The sequence below is a fragment of the Symphodus melops genome, assembly GCF_947650265.1.
Source record: "Symphodus melops genome assembly, chromosome: 13".
Classification (NCBI taxonomy): domain Eukaryota; kingdom Metazoa; phylum Chordata; class Actinopteri; order Labriformes; family Labridae; genus Symphodus; species Symphodus melops.
This window is the reverse complement of record NC_136703.1, coordinates 11072982-11091897: the sequence shown is the minus strand read 5'-3', so window position 1 is coordinate 11091897 and position 18916 is coordinate 11072982. Positions and strand designations below refer to the sequence as shown.

The 18916-nt window shown below is 37.6% G+C and overlaps 1 protein-coding gene across 1 annotated transcript in view; it reads right to left on the bottom strand.

Moving 5' to 3' along the window:
• Positions 1 to 5304: 5304 nt before the first annotated feature.
• Positions 5305 to 18916, bottom strand: part of LOC306833866 (N-terminal EF-hand calcium-binding protein 1-like) — a 32982-nt gene continuing 19370 nt past the window's right edge. The window contains exons 3-12 of the mRNA XM_079359473.1: positions 17021 to 17129; positions 15222 to 15247; positions 14925 to 15022; positions 9424 to 9682; positions 9194 to 9273; positions 8138 to 8191; positions 7874 to 7986; positions 7641 to 7718; positions 7447 to 7538; positions 5305 to 6575 (exon numbers count right to left, since the gene is read on the bottom strand). Coding sequence (XP_079215599.1) covers positions 6547 to 6575; positions 7447 to 7538; positions 7641 to 7718; positions 7874 to 7986; positions 8138 to 8191; positions 9194 to 9273; positions 9424 to 9682; positions 14925 to 15022; positions 15222 to 15247; positions 17021 to 17129 — 938 coding nt within the window. The 3' untranslated portion in view covers positions 5305 to 6546. The remainder of the gene's footprint in view (positions 6576 to 7446; positions 7539 to 7640; positions 7719 to 7873; positions 7987 to 8137; positions 8192 to 9193; positions 9274 to 9423; positions 9683 to 14924; positions 15023 to 15221; positions 15248 to 17020; positions 17130 to 18916) is intronic.

Below are 18916 nucleotides of genomic sequence, written 5' to 3'. Positions count from 1 at the left end.
GTAGACCAGAAAATACGACGAAGCCTACATAGCCCTTGAGTTTACCGTGAATGCGCTCGGAAATAATTAAAAACTTGTGTTTTTTTCTGTTTTTAAAACTCTGGCAGCGGACAACATGATACCAAACTAATTGAGATGGCACTGGAGACCTTACACCCCAGTTATGTCAATAGGCCACTGGACTTTTTCATCGAAATGTCTGATGTAAATAAACTTGGAAATTGATAGAAGTTTGGTGCAGATGTTATCTCAGTTCGTTTTATTAATCTATTTTTTTTAATCAGGTGCTGACTGCTGGTGCCAGGAACAAATAGGAGGGCTTGGAAAAACGTGTGTCTCATAGGGGAGGCATGACAGAAAATAATTGAGAACCACTGCTGTACCTTGTGTCACAGAAAATGAATCACAGCTGGATCATGTTTACATTTTCATCTTGTTAACCATTCCTACAATTGCATAAACAAAACAGAATAATGTACTAAATTATCAGCTTTACATATAGGCTCAAGAAATTGTGAATGGCTGCAGAAATAACTGTCTAGTCCACGTTTATTAAAGTATTCAATTGTTGCATTCATTTTAGTGGGACTAGATCAGCTGGGGGGGGAAAACTAAAATGGGTGAATAAAAACTGACCAGAATGTAGGAAAACAAATGTAAGCTGCTTAAACTGCTCTCCCTTTCCGTGTTAAATAGCAAACCATGGGCCACACATTATCCACGTAGCATTTACTGTCTGTCAGATGTTTAGATTGGGTTGCAGTTCTATATCGGGTGGGCATCCGATATAAGGCCCTCAATATGATACATTAAAATAAAACATATTAGACCTCGCAATTTTCTAAACCCTTGTTACAGCCCTGCGCACACAGCAGTTCGGGGCTTGAGCTTGGTTTTACTCAACGCTAACTTGCCTACTACAAAGTTAGTAATAATTACATTTAATGACAACTGTTTTTAAAGGATACATTGGCCGTTCAATACTTCAGCAAAATGAGCATTCCGAGAATGAGCCCCGTTCTGTTTGAGCGCCAGTACATGCTCACTTGCATTACTAGCAACGCTGACAAAGTCGACAAGCAATCTCCAAGCTCAGCTCCTATAAGCATCTTAGCTAATGAGTGAGAGCGCTTGTCGACGTTGGAATCATCCAGGGCACTTTCTGCCGCGTGTCCGGGGACTTTCCCCTGGGCGAATGAGGGAGAAACTGAGCTCTCCGTTTGTAGCCCAGAATGCAAGCTTTCCGAATGCCCGGATGTAATTGGTACAACAGGAGGTATATGAACTAAAACATATTTTAATACATTTTCAATCATGGTGTTTAAAAATGTGATAATATTTTCGCATTGTAACGTTACAGTTGGAAAGTAAAAGTGGTATTCTGCTTTTAAGATAATCTTCGGCGTTCACGAGCATCCGTGTACGTTTACGTGTTGTGGAAACAACGCGTAAACCGCGAAGAATCATGGGAAATCTCAAGGACGTAGTTCAATTGAACAGGAAGCAAATTAAATAAAGTTTCATTTGAAAATCTCTATGCATTTCGAAATCCACAAGGTCTTCTCACACATGACGAATTTTTTTTTCTGATGTAAACTTTGACTAGAAAGTCAATATTGAAATTTATTTTAAGCAGAACACAGTTAGAAAAAAAAGTAGACTACTTCAAGGAATTTAAGATAACATAAACCTTTAAATAATCCCACAACGGGTCAATTCAGTTAAAGCAGTAAAGAGTAAGGGTAGACAAACAACTGTATTCAGAATACAACTAGAAAAAAAACTATCATGCACAGTGCTAATGCACAGGTCTATTTTGAACATGTTATTGTTATTGCACCAAGTGATCCATATTATTGCAAATAAGTAGCCTATCAGATTATATAAAATTATAGGCTATACATTGTAATATGATAATATTGTTAAATTGTGTCCAGCTTGTGTGTTTGTTTGTTTTGCAAAAGGTTAAAGAGCCTAAATGCAGCAGAAAGGAAGGACCTGTGGTATCTCTCCTTCTCACACCAAGGATAATGAAGCCTACCCCTGAAGGAGCTGCCCAGTGCAGTTAATGTACCATACAGGGGTGGGAAATGAGCCTCTTCACCAGTTTGTTCAGTTTGTTCTTGAATGCTCCAGCAGATGCTGATGCTGCCAGAGTCATAAAAAGTTCATGGGTATACTCAAATACCCAAAAATCTGAGTCTCCTCCACAGATGTCATCTGCACTGGCTTTCTTGTGTATAATATTCTTTATCACAATTCTACATCCCAATTCCTCTTCTATTGTGTGATCAATTCCCAAATATACAGACCCCAGGCATGTCTTGCCTTTCAACCTGAAATCTGGATCTATAACTCATGGGTGTATAGCGTATACAGTAGTTTGTATAGTATCACATGGTAATTAGACTATTAGCTTATCTCAGAAGTATTGTATTATTTTTGTTGGTACAGAGAAAATCAGTCCCTTATATTTGACCGACTATAGTTCATGACTTACATTGTATATTTAAGCTGTAATTGCTTAAGTAAGACTTTTGCAGATTTACCTTTGTCAATTAGAAAATGGAAATTTGTAAGTAGCCTTTTATGCAAGTACCTATTTAATATTGCTTTGCTAAATGTAGGCTACTTATTATTCAATTCAATTATTATTATTATTATTATGATTTTACTGACAGAAAATTTGCAGATTTAATAAAAGAAATTAGATCCCTGTTGGTTTATTTAGTTTTTTCTTAGTTGTAAGTTTGCCTTATAGCTTACCAGCAGGAGAATTTTTTAGACAATAGTGTATCATGCACTTAAGCCTATTCTGAAATAATAAAAAAGTTAAGGCTTTGCACAGTCTGTCAGGCATTTAATGCTTTCTGATAAACTGACAAATATTTCTGCTTAGTATGATGCATATAGCATGATGTATAATAAGATATATAGTATAATAAGTCAGGTCACTTTTTATATTCTTCTTGTTTTTGTTTTTCACTGTGCACTTTAAAGTGAAGCCAAGAAATCATGTTGTACAATTTGTATAATGACAATGAAGGCATTCTATTCTATAATATGAGGAAACTGTGTAACAGTGTTGGCAAATGTTGATGGAAAAATGCTCATTTCAGCAACAGGGACTTCTTTTTAGGCATCACTTTCAGTCATCATATAGCATTTTATCCAACTATGATAAAAGCCGATGTCTTTCATGTTTCATTTCTTCAGCATTGAATTTAAAGTAGTATTAGTAGTATTTGTTTATTTAAAAAGAGACAGTGCAATTTCATCAAACATATGATTACACATGGTTTAAAAAAGCCAGAATTAGCCAGAAGGCTAGTTTTCATCTGTAGTCCCCTGGCCATGATGGGAAAAGGCAATAAAAAAATGTCCAAGTTGTTTGTGCTCATCTCTTTTCATTATGGCACAACTACAAAATGGTTAATATAAATGAACAGGGTAATGAACAAGTCTACTACTAAGGACTCTGCTTCTACAGTGGAAGACGTGGTGGTGTGATTGAGGAGATCCTCAAAGTATTCCTTCCACTGCCTGACTACATCCCCAGGTGTCAGCAGCACCTCCACTGTAAACAGTTGGTGAAGCATTGCTTCCCACTCCTCAGACGTGGGACAGTTTGCCAGAATTTCCTTGCGCCCTGCGAAAGTCTTCGTCCATGACTTCCTCAAACTCCTCTCAGGCCAGAGTTTTCAGCTCCAGAACAGCTCGGGCTGCTGCGGCACACCTGGCCTGCCAGCTGCCTCAGAAGTCCTATGCTAGCAACACCCAATAGGACTCCTTCTTCAGCTTGGCGGCCTCCCTTACTTCCGGTGTCCACCACAGAGTTCGGGGACTTCTACCATGACAGGCATCAGAGACCCTGCGACCACAGCGCTTCGACAATGGAGGTGGAGAACATGGTCCACTCGGTCTCAATGTCTCCAGCCTCCCCCGGGATCTGTGAGAAGCTCTCCACAAACTGTGACTAGCGCAGAAAAGTCAACATCCCCTCCTGCACTCTGTCCAATGACAGAACACCGCTCTGGTTCAGACTGGGGAGGCCATTCATCCCAATCACCTCCTCCAAGTCTCACTGTTGTGGGGGTCCAAGGAACATTATTCAATAAAACTGCTTAACTGAATGTTTCGAGTACTGTTTGTTCTAGGAATTAGGAGAGAATACAGATAAGGAGGCAGTTTGTGCAAAATTGGCTTATAAAGAAGCATATACCAGTGCTCCATTCTATGGGTGTATAAGAAAGACAGACCAACTTTCTCATAAAACTTGCAATGGTGCGTTTGGAAGCCAGAGTTTGAGGCAAATCAAAATGCTGCTTGTTACACAGAACCAACGGTTTCAGAGATGATGAAGAGACGCTTATATCTGTCTTTATATCTTACCTCATCCTTGTCTTTTCTATTGTTTTCTGGTTTCATCCTGCAATTCTTGTCCTTACAAACTAAGATGCACATATCTCCAAAATCTCTTTGTTGCTTGGACAAGATTTTTTTCGGCAGACTCTATATATCATTACCTAACTGTTTAGGTAATCTGAAGCTTGTTAAGCAGGGAAACAACTTTGCTCTTATATTTTTTGGTACATCTTTATGAATAAAACACAATTTAGACACAGACAATGGCAGACACACAATGGCACATTTGGACATGAAACTGCAAATGTAATAAAATGATAGGTGTTGCAGCACTGATGTTTGCATGTTAAAAGAAAGATTTTCTTCTCTGTTCTGGAACAACAAATTTCATCATTCTCCTTTTATTCTGACAGATGCAAGAAGAACTGATCTTAATGCTATATGTAAAATGTACACTAAACAGGAAAAAAAATACCAAAATTCTCTGCAGCTCTCTGCCCATAAACTGGTGCACCACCCCCACCCCCAGCCACTGACGCGTGCAATGGAGCCCATCTGATAAAAAAAGATCAAATGCTTACACAAAATATTTTGAGCCTTGAGTCATGGTAGAATCCTTTTTTGACTGCCTCTAAACTAGCCTGGAAATTAAGCTATTGACTGATCTGCCTTGTTTTCTTCCATCTCGAACTTCATACTCAGGGTGTACCAGTTATGAAGCATGTTAAATTAGTTTTTTTGCCTAATTACCTAGCCCGGACACCCATGAAGAAGCCTCCCGGTTAATGAGAAGAAAATCATGGATTACAGTGAGTCAAAAGGCAGAAAAATCTATGTAAAGGTAAGTGTATGGTCGTGGGGCTTACAATACATCGAGAATATTCCAATTATTCCTGACATACAAATTAGACAAACATAAAAAAAACTCAATGCAAAGGACAAAATCAACGATAACTTTAATTTACTTAAACATCCATATTTTCTCCATAAGACCACAATTAAAAAATATTGCCTCAAGCATAGAGACAAAAATGCATCAAGTCAAATCATCAACAAGAATTAATTCGTGCGGAAAACAAACAACATCAACATAACGATTTACTCTTCATGAAGGACATTTTTAAACACATCAAAGAAACAGTGAACACATACATTCTTCTTATTAACAGAGCAATCAAATCTCAATAAACATACTGTACATTAACCAATTTTCTACAACAATTACTTACAACGTACAGCTTTATTTAACTACTGTACACAATTTTTACTCTACACTTCCTAACTTAATTCTGTACTCAAAATATAAATTTCTATTTGTGTTGTCTGTGCTTTTAATCTTTTCTGAATGCACACTGCATATGTAAAATAATGGCTTGCGAATTGTATTTTTAGAGTTACAGTACAGGCAGAATGCAGAATTATTAGATTTTTTGCAATCTCTGTCAATGTCTCACTGTACTTCAGTGCAGCATTTGGCTTATTATATCAATTTTAAAGGACAGACTTCAATTAATAATATGTTGTTCACATTTAGGTCCATGTTTCAGTGTAAAAGTGCAGGAGTGACACACAGATGATATACGTTTAGATAGGGATCTTTATTCATTTTCTTATTATCTTATTATCTATCCCATCAACAAAAACATGTTGAGCAGCAAAGCCCTAAGGAGACAACAAAGATAATACCAGAACAAGAGAAAACAAGGAGAGGTGAAAGTTAATCCTATCAGTGTTTATGTCTGTATCATAAAGTATAGTGATGAAAGCCGATCAATAAAGAAATCAGGTGTCATTCACAATTTTTTTTTTTTGTGGCAGCACTGACACTTAATCTACTCTAAAATGTTTTTTTAAAATAAGCTAGTACTAGGAAAATCATGCACGTTTTTTAATCAAATCAGAAGCAATCATGTGCCAGCACAGTCAACTGTATGCTTGTTCACATCTTTATCAGACAATCAAATATTGCATTACCACTTTATTTCTCTCCAAGATATTAAGTTGCTTCACTGTTGACTCATTTTTCTAAGCAGTTGTCTTTCTTCTTCTTCTACACAAACAATCCTGGTCATGCTATGAGGACAAAGTGGATATTAAAGAAAGTAAACAATTTAAACGATTATACATTATCCTCTTCCTTCTACTTTTCTTGTGTTGAATAGCAGCAAAAGCTGCATTCTGTCAGTTGTTGTTCATAATCCACCAAGAGGCTGTTAAATGACAAAAAAAACAATAAATCATCAACGTTCTTAGGTCTCTTGAGCAAATCAAATGAGCAATTACAAAAAAAACAACAATAAAAAAACCCCGAAAGTAATGGTCTTTTACATTAATTATTATGGAGCTATCTGCTCTATAAGCCTGCACCAGCTGTTTTGGCCACGCGGGTGCATCAAAAACAGACTACAGCAGCAACACTTGACATTACAGTTGATTTGTCTGACTTCTTGGGAAACAGTTGCCTATTTAGGAGCCTCTTAGGAGGCAAGTCTCAACAAAAAATGGTGTAGAAAAAGTATAGAGGTCTGATTTACAACCCTTTAACAACAATTTCTAGCTGTAGTTCAACACAATTCCAATTTCAGCTAAGACGAGAAGAGGAACATATTGCCAAAAACAAGTGCACAGAGATCTGACTGGTATCATTCATACAGTGCATTGTGTGCAGGTGGCAGAATATAAAAGTCAACATCCCCTCCTGCACTTTCAAGGTGAATTTTCCAGAATATTTCCCTCTGTGTTATCACATCAGCTAATTCTGAATTCACCCTGTAAATTTATTTGGAGGCTTCCTGGAAATATCTGGGTAAAGTCAGAATGAGAAATGTGTGTTCACGTTTACACAAGATGCTAACTGAAAGTTACAGGAGTTTCGTACAAGAGTCAGATTCCAAATATCCATGACTGTGTATATGCCCAACCTGAGTGAATTAATGCAAAATTAAATTTTTCACAAAGGCCATGTCTTTTATTGCCCATTCAATATCTAAATAATAAATAATAACAATATCTGGTTTGGCTGTATATGTCCAGTATTTAAGTGAGATTTTGGTGAACTACTGGACTGTAAATACTGTATACCTGGGAGAAGCATGGTGGAGATCATCTCAGCTTCCTCCAGCGTGTTAATTATGCATCGCTGGAAGGTCTTACTGATAGATGACTGCAGGTAGCTGAGAGAACAGAGGAGCGAGAAGGATGAGATTTTAAGCGTAGTAGTAGTAGTGACATTCTCAGATATTCTTTTATCTGCTGTAAAACTCATCTGATCTTACCTCATCCAGGAGAGACGGTCTTGCCAAAACTCGTACATGATGAAGCATGATCTGTCTGGTAAGTTCTGCACTGAAATGCTGAAAGGAAAAAGAAAAATAAACATAGAAAGAGAAAAAGGGTAGAGGGAGTTATCTAATATGTTTGGGAATATTGAAGTGATTGGAAGTGGCCGCTTCAAATCAAAGAGGCATTCCAAGTTAAACAGAGCCACAGAGGCAAACAATGGACATACTGCAGGTTGTTCAGCTGGCTGCATGTGGCATCAGTGTAGATTTTAAGAGCGGTCTGAAACTGCTCAACATCTCGCTCTTTCACTGACATTTGCCTCTGGACTAGAAGAATGTTCTGGAGAGAGGATAGAAACAAACCCTGATCAACACAACAACATCAATAATAATGATGATGATAAATAACCTGCACAATAAGCAGCAACAGTGATGTTTTTTAGGATTGTATAATATCTGATACCAAAAATTTTAAGCACAGTTGCACTTACCGATTTGTATGTTCCTGCCAATGTGTCCTCTTTGAAAGGTTCAAGGTGTGGGCTCTAAATGGGGGTATAAATCATGCATTCAGCCATTAGTAGTAGAAGAAATATTAAATAAATAAATAAAAAGGTTCCAATAACATGTACATGTTTGACTATAAGCAAGATAGTTTATTACCCTTGCAGCAAAGGAATTAATCCTTGGAGAAGACCTCTCTAAGGGAGAGTTTGCTCGATGGCTCACATCTATATTCTTAGGTGAACATTTTAAAATATAATATCTTTAACCATAGAAACTTAAAAAAAAATCCCAAACTTGCAGCTATTTGTGCTCTTCTTCATATATTCAGGCAAAATATTGGCTGTATTGAACATGGTCAAGAAATTCAAGACATCTGTAAACATCCATTCCAAATAAAATACATGTACAGTGTTGATGAAGCTATCTCACATTTTTAAACAACTGCCAAGTCTCATCAGTTTATTGAAAACTTTCTCACAAATGCAATATCTCGATTATTTCAGAAAGACTACTCTGGAAAGTCTCATGAAATGGCTGTAGAATTACGTTCCCTGTCAGACAAACTTTGTGTGTCTGCAAAAACACCTGGGCTCAAAGATTGTTTATTGTCTGTAACAGCTGTTTAACCTGATTCTAAAAGACAGCAATTCTCCCCTATGACACAAAGCAAAGAGTATTTCTAACATGTGAAACTTCTAAAATATTTTTTGGAATTCTTAACAACAACATCCATTCCTATCTATAAGAGTCTACTATTTATAGTATTCTGAAAGTACAGAGATGAGTTTCATATAACTTTGAATTACGTCACACATTTTGGACATAAAACAAAGCAGCTAGAGATAGCACTCGATTATAATAACTATCAATTTAATGGAATGGATTGTCTTTTTTTTTTTTTAAATCTCTCTGAGAGGTCTCTCACTGAGAGGTTGATGTCACACTTGTGTTTTGCTATATTTCTAAATAGAGCCAGAATAAGTTCAGGCTAGCTTAACCAAGCAAACAGGCTGAAAGAAAAACAATGTTTTTATACAAACCTCACACTCCAGTTTGTCAATGAGCTGCTCCAGCTGATTGATCTGGGAGCCCCAGTGGTTGTCTGGCTCCACACTGACCCCTGACCACAGAGAAAATAAACCAAAAACGAGCACAATGGCATATTTGTTAAAAGTGAACGTTTCCTATTTGGCCAAATTGTGGCAATAAATCCAATATCGTTTTCAAACATATTATTATTATCCTCTGGTATTTGCTTCCTGAAACTTACCTGTAGTGAGCATGCCAGAGTAGGGGTCAGTAGGGGAGAGACACATATTCCTCTGGATACGTCGACTGGGGCGTTTGGTCACCCTCTGGATGGGCAGGTCCTCTGGTTTCTTCAGCACCCTCCTCCCTGTGAAGTCCTGGTCATGAACGGCCTCCATAGCGCAGTCCAGTGACGACTGAAGGGACTGCAGCTGGGTGGAGGTTTCCCTTAGCAGGAAGCGTGTCACAAACTGACCAAGCACTGATGAACCCTGATACTCCTGCATGGAAGAGGAAGTGGAAATGGAGAGAGACTACAGGCCATAATGTAATGATTCACTTACTTATAATGACACAATTTATGTATAATTTCAATGAAAATATACAGAAGTCCTAGTAGGAAAGCAAGATAAAATCTTGCTGTTGGGTCCTGCCAGAATGCCAGACAAAACTCAGATCTATGTCATTTTTGAGAGCCACGACTGTTAGTAATTTAACTGGGAACACGTCAAAAGACACCCAACACATAGGTGTGAAATTTGGGGTGAATAAAAGCAGTTGCCTCCCATTGTTCTCTCTCTTCAAATGCTCCCAGCATCCAGAGACACAAGAAGAAGAAGATTTTACATTATTGATCCCCGAAGGGAAATTAGGTGTTTACGCTCAGAGTGACGAAGCAGCCCCCGGCTGTCATGATCTTGATTTCCTGTCTTGTCTTTAGTTCTCATGTTTTCCCTAGTGTTTACCTGTGTCTAAGTCTTTTCTGATTTTATGTTTAGTCCTAGTCTTTAGTGTGTTTCCCTGTATCCTTGTGTCCTTCTATGTTGGCTGTAAGTTTGTTTCCTGTGTGTATGATTCCTGAGGCCTATACTACGAAGCAGGATTTGAGCTTAGCGGGGTAATTTCAGGGTTAACCCTGGGTTTTCAGTCCTACGAGGGTCGATTACTTTTTACCTGGGTATATCACCACGGTAACTTATCCTGAACACCTAACCTGCTCCGGAGCAGGTTATGTTGGAGATAAGAGATCAAACTTTGAAAATCTCCGCCCACTGACCAATCAGATCTTTTGACCGAGGAGCTCCCGGAGCTGATCGAGAGGGGGAGGACACTTTATGTGTCCCGCATGATTTTACATTAGAGTATAGTCCGTTTAGTTAATGATTATGTTTCACTGATATCCTTCAACAGAGACTGAAGAAAGCGCCGTAACATTTTAATTGAAGATGTACAATTACGAATATTTTCTTGTGGCTTTGAATTGTATATTCATTAAAGTTTAATGTCTCAAAGTCGCTCTGTTTGTGAGCTGCAGTTTACATATAACTTCTAACCCGTTTTCTACTCTCCACTTTAAAGAGTCAGAGCAACACATTCAGTTCAGAGAAGTAACGATTTATTATAGTCAGTTGTGAACTAACGAGGGGACAAATATAAGCTGCAGTTTTTACTTGCAGATTTTCCTTTTTTTTGTCCTTCCTGCATTTGTTGCTGCAGCTGTGTCTCTTGGGAGCCTGTTCGTCATAACGTATCTTAACGTTTGTCTTATCGTTAATACAGTTTTTAGTTTTGTAAATATAATGTTTGTAGATATGATGATCTGCTGACGGCAGACGCGGTGATGATTGTGATAGGTTAAATGACGCTAACTCCGCCCCTTTTACATGAACGTGCTCTTGGCAACCCTGGGTTAACGGATCAGGTTGATCACCGGCATTGTAGGACTGATAATCACGATCTCATATGTCAGAGTTTGTTAAACCAGATAACCCAAAGAGACCCTGGATATGTTGAACTCGCTTCGTAGTATAGGCCTCTGGTGTTTACTTGTTCAGTCTTTAGTGTTTCCAGTTTTGTAAAGTCTTCTCCCTGTGCTTCTGTGTTTTCTTATATCCTTTAGTTCCTTGTGTTTCTTCAGTGTTCCATGTTCCATGTTATTAGTATTGTCTGGTTTCCTGCCTCTCTGTTTCCCTCCTGTCTTGATTACCCTGATTGTCCTCACCTGTCTTGTTAGTTTCACCTGCGTCTGATTACCCAATGTCTATTTAGTCTCTGTGTTCATCCCCTCATGTTGTCAGTTCATTGTTTGCAGTTTGTCAGTATATTGTTTATATTGCTCATTGTGAGTCTAAGCCTGTCGTTTGTTCCCTGCTTCCCCAGATTTGCTTTGGTTTTCTCTGCTTGGTTTTTTTGGACGTTTTGGATTTTTTGAGTACGTTTTGTTTTGCCTTTTGTTTAATAAATATTTTGGTTTTCTGCACATGGGTCCTCCTCTTTGTTTTTCTACCTCTGTTCTTGACACCGGGAGACACTCCGGTGCTGGTTTGAGGGGGGGTTAAGTGTTTTGCCCAAGGACAAATCCGATATGTTGTTCACCAGAGCCACCCCAGCTGACGCAAGTCTACTCCAAAATCCAAAATTTCTCATAGAGTGTCATATTCATATACCAAATTAAAAGGGGAGTTAGAGACTTTAGAGATTACGTCTTGTTCCGTGCTGCACAGGACATCCACAGACATTCAACCTCTGAGAAGATGCCACTATCACAACTCTTTTGCACAGAAACAGACTGGAGCTCTGGTTTTATCTTCAAAAATGTTCTCTCATCAACCTCTCATCTGTTTCTCTGTGAACTGTAGCGTCATAACCAGGTAATAGGATTCATGGTCAGAAAGACCAGTGTAAACACCTATTCCCAAGTGGTGAGTGAGTTTCAGACTGATTCAGCCTCTTCAGATGTTTCTTTTCTACTCTCCCTTTTTCAACATACACGCACCTTTCGGCGCAGACGTACACACATAGAGATCTGTAGCCATTCTGACACTGCATAGACTGTGATCAGTGTCCACATTTTTACAGTCTATGATGTCCACCATCACGTGATTACAGTTACAACGCCACCTTGATCTCTCTTTTCTACCCCTCCTTCCTCTCTCTGTGTGTCTGTCTCTCTCTCTCTCTCTCACACACACAAACACACACATTCCACGTTTGTTTATGCTCTGTTTTATGTAGTTAAGTTTATAATACTTATTTGTTAGATGGAGTCTCATTGATTAAATTGATTAAATGAATTTTGTTATAACTTAAAGAGCAGTGGTTTGTGATTGCTGGTGTATTTGCATTGTGACTGAATGCAAGGGCTTCAATTAAATACGGATTGTTAATTATTAATAACAGTAGTATTTGACCAATTAATTTTGAGACTAATGTAATATTTTGGCTGTTCCCTGATTTCAGGGTTGTGCCCCTAGGTTTATAAAGTTAATTTTTAATGTTAATTTGATAGCAAAATTTTACTTTATAAAACCCAACATAAATGTTGACCACGTATTAGCTCCTCCAAAACCTCAACACTGCCATTTTTTTTTTATTTTTTACATCTGATATTAAATGTTTGTTGGATTGATCTCTATGCTTAAAAGCTGTTTCATAAAAAAGAAAGATAACTATAATATTTAATAAAAAGCACAAACTCTAGTATACTATACAGTATACCTTGTGTTCATAATGTATGAAGAAATAAGACTTGACATTAATGCTTTAGGCATAGTAGTTTAAAACATGTATTTGTGTATTTGCACTTGAGCCCTGTTTTGCCCAAATACATCAAAGTTTCGGGATTTGTGTTTCATAAACACTAATAAACACAAGGATTGCAAACTGGGGTTGTCACTTACTGTAGCACTGCTACATGTTCATTTGTTTTATACAGCAAAGGAGTATATAATAACGAATGCCAATCTCACATGAAACATGGAGAGCATCTGCTCTAGGTAAAAAAAATCTTTGACTAAGAGCAACATGAAAAATGCATACAATGTAGGAAGGAAAAGGTTGCTCTACAGAAGAGGAAAAAAGGAGGACACAAAAACAGCCAGGCAAGAAGGCAAAGCAGAAAAGACAAGTCCAAAAGAAAAGAGATAAAAGTGACACAAAAATGAGAAAAAATAATAGAATAATAGAAAAGCAATAAAATTAAGGAAAGAGAACGAGATTGGAGCAGTTGAAAAGCAGTGATGTGTTTGTTGAGGACAGATCAGTCAGATCAGTTTGATAGCTTGGGGGATTGTCAGCCTCATTTACTGTCATCCACGCTCTTTACCCTATGTTCTGTCTCTGAATATCATCACTTTAACCACTTCCTGCATTGCAGTTGCTACAAACCAAAGAAAATGTCATAATGAGTCTGCATTCACACCCTTCTTTATTCACAGTCCAAACCAGAGTCTCTAACCATGCCCATAACATAACCATCATTTATTGGCTTTTCATGCAGATGAATGTGAGGCTGATTAAAAGTGAACTGAGCTATTGATCATGTCTTACTGGAAGCTTAAATAAAAACATATCCAGTCATGCACTGGACTATGTTTTGACACTATAACAGTGTCACAACATAAAACAAACCACAACAGCCGACCAGGCTCTCCTCAACCAGCCTTCAGAAGAGGATTTAATAATGCTCTACTTAGCAGGTGTATTGCTGCATCCAACTGGCTATGATAACCAGTTGGGTGAACTGCTTCTTACCCGAACTGATAATCTATTAACTTCATATGGTCATAACCGGATCAAATTATTTATTGATCTAATATTGGAGTTTCAAAGCATATAAGTCATACTCCTTGTCATTCTTACCAGACTCAGTAGATTCAGGCATAGAGCTAAGCAAGCTTACCCAGGAAAACCATGATAAACTGTATTAGTCTTGAGTGTAGTCTCATACAACTGTAAGCATGGCTGAATGTGGAATTATCATGACACGAGCATCTGCTAAACACATTGCAAAAGTCTGAATTTATTGCAATGAATAAAAAACATAATTTACTGAACAAGAAATTCACCAGCTATGCTTACATTATACCTGTGTTATGAATTACAATGGCCTCATTACAATTCATTACACACAACTTAGAAAACTACTTAGAAAAGGGTCTATTTTTAATCATAGCTGTTCTTACAAAGTTGTCCGAGCTTATATTTGGAGATAAACTGTAAGTAAGGAGAGGTAGAGCATATAGCAATAAGTATAATATTAATAATTATTGTCATAATAATAATAATAATAGCATTATAATCTAGCAATAAGTAAGGTCTGTTACCTGCTTTTTGTAACATAACAATGAGCATGGTCTTTTTACTTGCTTTTTTGTTATATTAACAGACAAAGAGTAAGGTTATTTTCCAGCTTTTCGTAAAGTGTCTTGAGATTAAAAAAAAATTAAATTGACACTATACAAATAAAGATTGATTGATTGCAAGCAGAGTCAATCATGCTGCTCAGCTCTCTTTCTCTCTTTCCTGCTTCCACAGCAGAGAGATCTCAAAGACCTCTTAGAGTGTTTGGAACTGACAGCTGAGGTACAAACAGGGAGCCTGTCTAAGTGCTCAGAGGCATAAATTATGCTAACAAAGCTTTTAGAGCAGATTGTAGTCTAGTTGTTGGATCCTTCATGATATCTTGACATGCAAAATTCTACTAGGTACAGAGGTGTGAGCCTTGTTGGTTTTATCACCTACCTCTTTAGTTTTATCCATGGCCTTCAGAATGGCCACATTCAGCTTTTCCAGAGCAGACAGGACATTGACGTATTCCCCCAGATGTGGAGTAAAGTATGCTAGAGGAGAATAAGATTTTATAAGCACTTTCAGCATACATTTTGTTTATTTGCACACCCATCACTGTGCAAAGCCAATAGAAAAATCCAAAACCATGACAGGTTGGGCTTTTGTTAAAACAAAAGCATGATTTCATTTGCTTGTGTTAGTAATTAGTTAAAAAACCGAATGTAAAAAATAAAAGTCGCACATAATTACCTGAGAGTTTGTCTATGTCCAAGTTGCTGTAAAACAATAAGAAAAGAACAGAATATTTTCATTGCTATGCAGACAATACTCAGCTATATGTATCAATGAAGCCAGAAGACACCAATCAATTACTTAAATTGAAAGCCTGCCTCAAGGACATCAGGATCTTGATGACCAGAAACGTTTTGCTGCTCAACTCAGACAAGCCTGAAGTTATAGTGATTGGACCTAAGAACCTCAGAGACTTTTTCTGACAATATAACGGCCCTTAGTGGTATTAGCGTAGCCTCTAGTACCACTGTTAAGAATCTAGGAGTTCTTTTTGATCAGGATATGTCCTTTGACTCTCACATTAAACAAATTTCAAAGACGGCTTACTTTCACCCTCGTAATATCTCTAAGATCAGGCAGATCCTGTTACAAAACGATGCAGTAAAACTAGTTCATGCATTTGCTACCTCTAGATTGGATTACTGTAATTATCTTTTATCAGGGTGCTCTGGTAAATCTCTAAAGACCCTTCAGCTAGTCCAAAACGCTGCAGCTCGTGTACTGACTTGAACTAGGAAACAGGACCACATTACTCCTGTATTGGCTTCTCTTCACTGGCTCCCTATAAAATCTGGAGTAGAATTTAAAATCCTTCTTCTCACTTACAAAGCTCTAAATGGTCAGGCACCATTCTATCTCAAAGAGTTAATTGTACCGTACTACCCATTGAGAAATTTGAGCTCCCAGAATGCAGGCCTGCTCGTGGTACCTACAGTTTCTAAATGTACAACAGGAGGTAGAGCCTTCAGTTATCAGGCACCGTTCTTTTGGAATCGTCTACCAGTCGGTGTCCGGGAGGCAGACACACTATGTATTTTCAAGAATAGACTTAAAACTTTTCTTTTTGATAAATCTTACAGTTAGGGCTGGCGTAGGTATAGACCAGCTCATAGTTATGCTGCTATAGGCCTAGACTACCAAGGGAACTGGCACCTTAAACTCTTATCTCTCTCTCCCTCTTTCTCTCTCTCCCTGATTTCATATCTTATTACAGCATGTCTCTATCTTTAAATTTACTAACCTCTCCTTTTTCTTTATCTCGCCCCCCTTCTCCCTGTTAAAGGGAAGTTTTTTCTTGCCACGCTGTGACAGGTTGAGTTGGGCTCTTGTAATATAGCAATAAGTAAGGTCTTTCGCCTGCTTTTTGTCAAAATAACGATGAGCATGGTCTGTTTACCTGCTCTTTTGTAATGTTAACAGACAAAAAGTAAGGTCCTCTACCTGCTTTTTGTAGTGTCTCGAGATAACACCTGTTATGAATTGAAGCTATCCAAATAAAGAATGATTGATTGATTGAATAAAAAATGTTTTCTAAGCAATTGAAATGTTTTAAACGCATCATAGAAAAACTATTGTTTCGTCATTAAAGGGATACTTCACCCATGATGCAATGTGACGCTTTTTGCATCACATGAAGAAAACTTTCAAGCAAAGAAAAACACATTTTTCTCGTCTCAGGGCAAAATGAGGTTTGGAGTCATGACCATTCAACACTACTACCATGTTTCTAATGATACACAGCTTCATGTAAATGGGTGAAGTATCACTTTAAGTCTACAATTTTGGTTTCTGTCAGTGGCACAGATAACTGTTTTTACATACTTTCACGCTTCAATAAAGCTCTTTATTGACTACTGAATTTGACATCCTTTTCCTTGAATTGATGTGTTGACATCTCACTGCGAGGCAGCAGGGGAGCAGGAGGGGTTGCAGATGGCAGCAGATTTAGAGGACTTACAAGAGAAATATAAGCTTACTCTGTCTGCTGCCTGTCAATGGAGTAATATAGCTCTTGCATCTGCTCGGCAGTCAGGATACCATCAGTGAAGTACGACTGAAACTCCTCCAAAGACAGCTTCCCATCATCTGAAAAGGGAGACAAATCTATGAAAATCCCACCTCATAAAAACCAGAGAGGCTTTATTTCCTTAATGAATAGTTATCAATCATTCATAATAAAAAAAAATCATGTGGCTTCTAATAGTTCTTTTTTTAATACAGTTTAGTACAGTTATCAGTGTGTAGTTACATTAATGGCAGGTAGTTAGTCTGCTGAAGTTAAGTATGAGGCCTCTGATCAGCAGCCTCAAGGGCTCGTGACAAATTAAGAGACAAAAGGGGTGAGGGCTAGTTTGTTGCAGAGCTCAATAACAGACAAACTTCAGACGACAACGAGATCTCTCCTCCATCTCGCCAGTTTGCTCTGACATCCCCGCAAGGCAGCAGGGCTCAGACTAACAGGGCTGAGCCAACAATAAATCACATCATTTGGGAGTGGGTAAGGACTATTTTGACTTTTTGCCTGCTCACACAGGCTCTGGACATGATGCATTTGCAGCGTAATAACCAAATGATGCAGTTCAAGAACATATTTGTTTTTCATTTCAGCTATTTGTATTTGTATTTTCTATGTTTATTGCATAAAAGTGGATAAAAGAAAAAACTTTTTATAATTTTTGTGTCTCTTACTTTATAACTAATTTGTACAGGAAGAAACAACACTGGCCAGATACACGAACTATAAAAAGCAATGATCCAGTGTTTTGTTTGTCTGTTCGGGGCAACTATACCATATATTCACTAATTAAAAATTATAGTTACTATACTGATACTCAATTTCTGCGTATAGAACCATTTAATCTACCCACTGTTGCTTTAAGATGAAAATGTGTATATTGGAACATTTGTTGTGTTCTGACCTTGTTAAACTTCGATTGGAAGATTAAGCTATTTGAGGAGTCAGATTTCTAAGTCCTTTTTCAAACTTTGCAGAGGACTTCTTCTTTCTACATGATGTGGGAGTAAACACAATCTGTTGCTTCTCTGACTCATTCTCCAGCCTTCTCCATTTGAACTTCTTTAGTGAATATGCTCATATAATTAAACACCCAGGTGCAGCTCAGATAACCAAGTATTTGTCAGAGACTTGATTTGCCCTAAAGGCAGTTTGAGTCATGTTTTAGTATTCTTGACTTTTGTCAGAATAACTTTTTGTGAAAGTAAAGGCTGAATTAATGTGGTATTGTTATTGCTTTAAGATGCTATAAATCACATTAACTGAACTTAAACTTTTGTAAATATGATGACAGAGTTCTAATACATTTTAGAGGGCAGAGACAAGTTTGTGTTTTAGCTTCCAGGTTCCAAAATAAAATAATTTTCTACCTTTCTGTGCTTATGAATGTCAACTAAAGATTTTTTTTTAAAAAACTAACACTTCACTAACAACTACCTCTATAGTGAAATTTAAAGTGTTGTTTACATGGATTATAAATCAGTGCCAAACTGCAGATGGGGGACTGCTTACTAGCTGTAATTGTCTCAATAAATAAAACCGCTACAGTGACCTAAATGAAAATCTCTCCCTGTTATGAAGCTGAGTCTAGCCAAGAACAAATTTCCTCCAGGAGATCCTAATGCTGAAAGTGCTTAAACCTAAGCAGCAACAATAATTAATAAAGCCCAACAGTGCTATTCGGATAATATAAAGAAAACAAAAGACAGACAAGTACACAAAGACAAGAATAAACCCACCTGACAAAAACACTGTGAACTAAGTCTTACAGACTTTAAACTTTAAGTCATTATAAAACGTATTGTATCGCTGAATATATCAAAATAAATATATTTATTGGTCACGTAGGAGTCCAAAT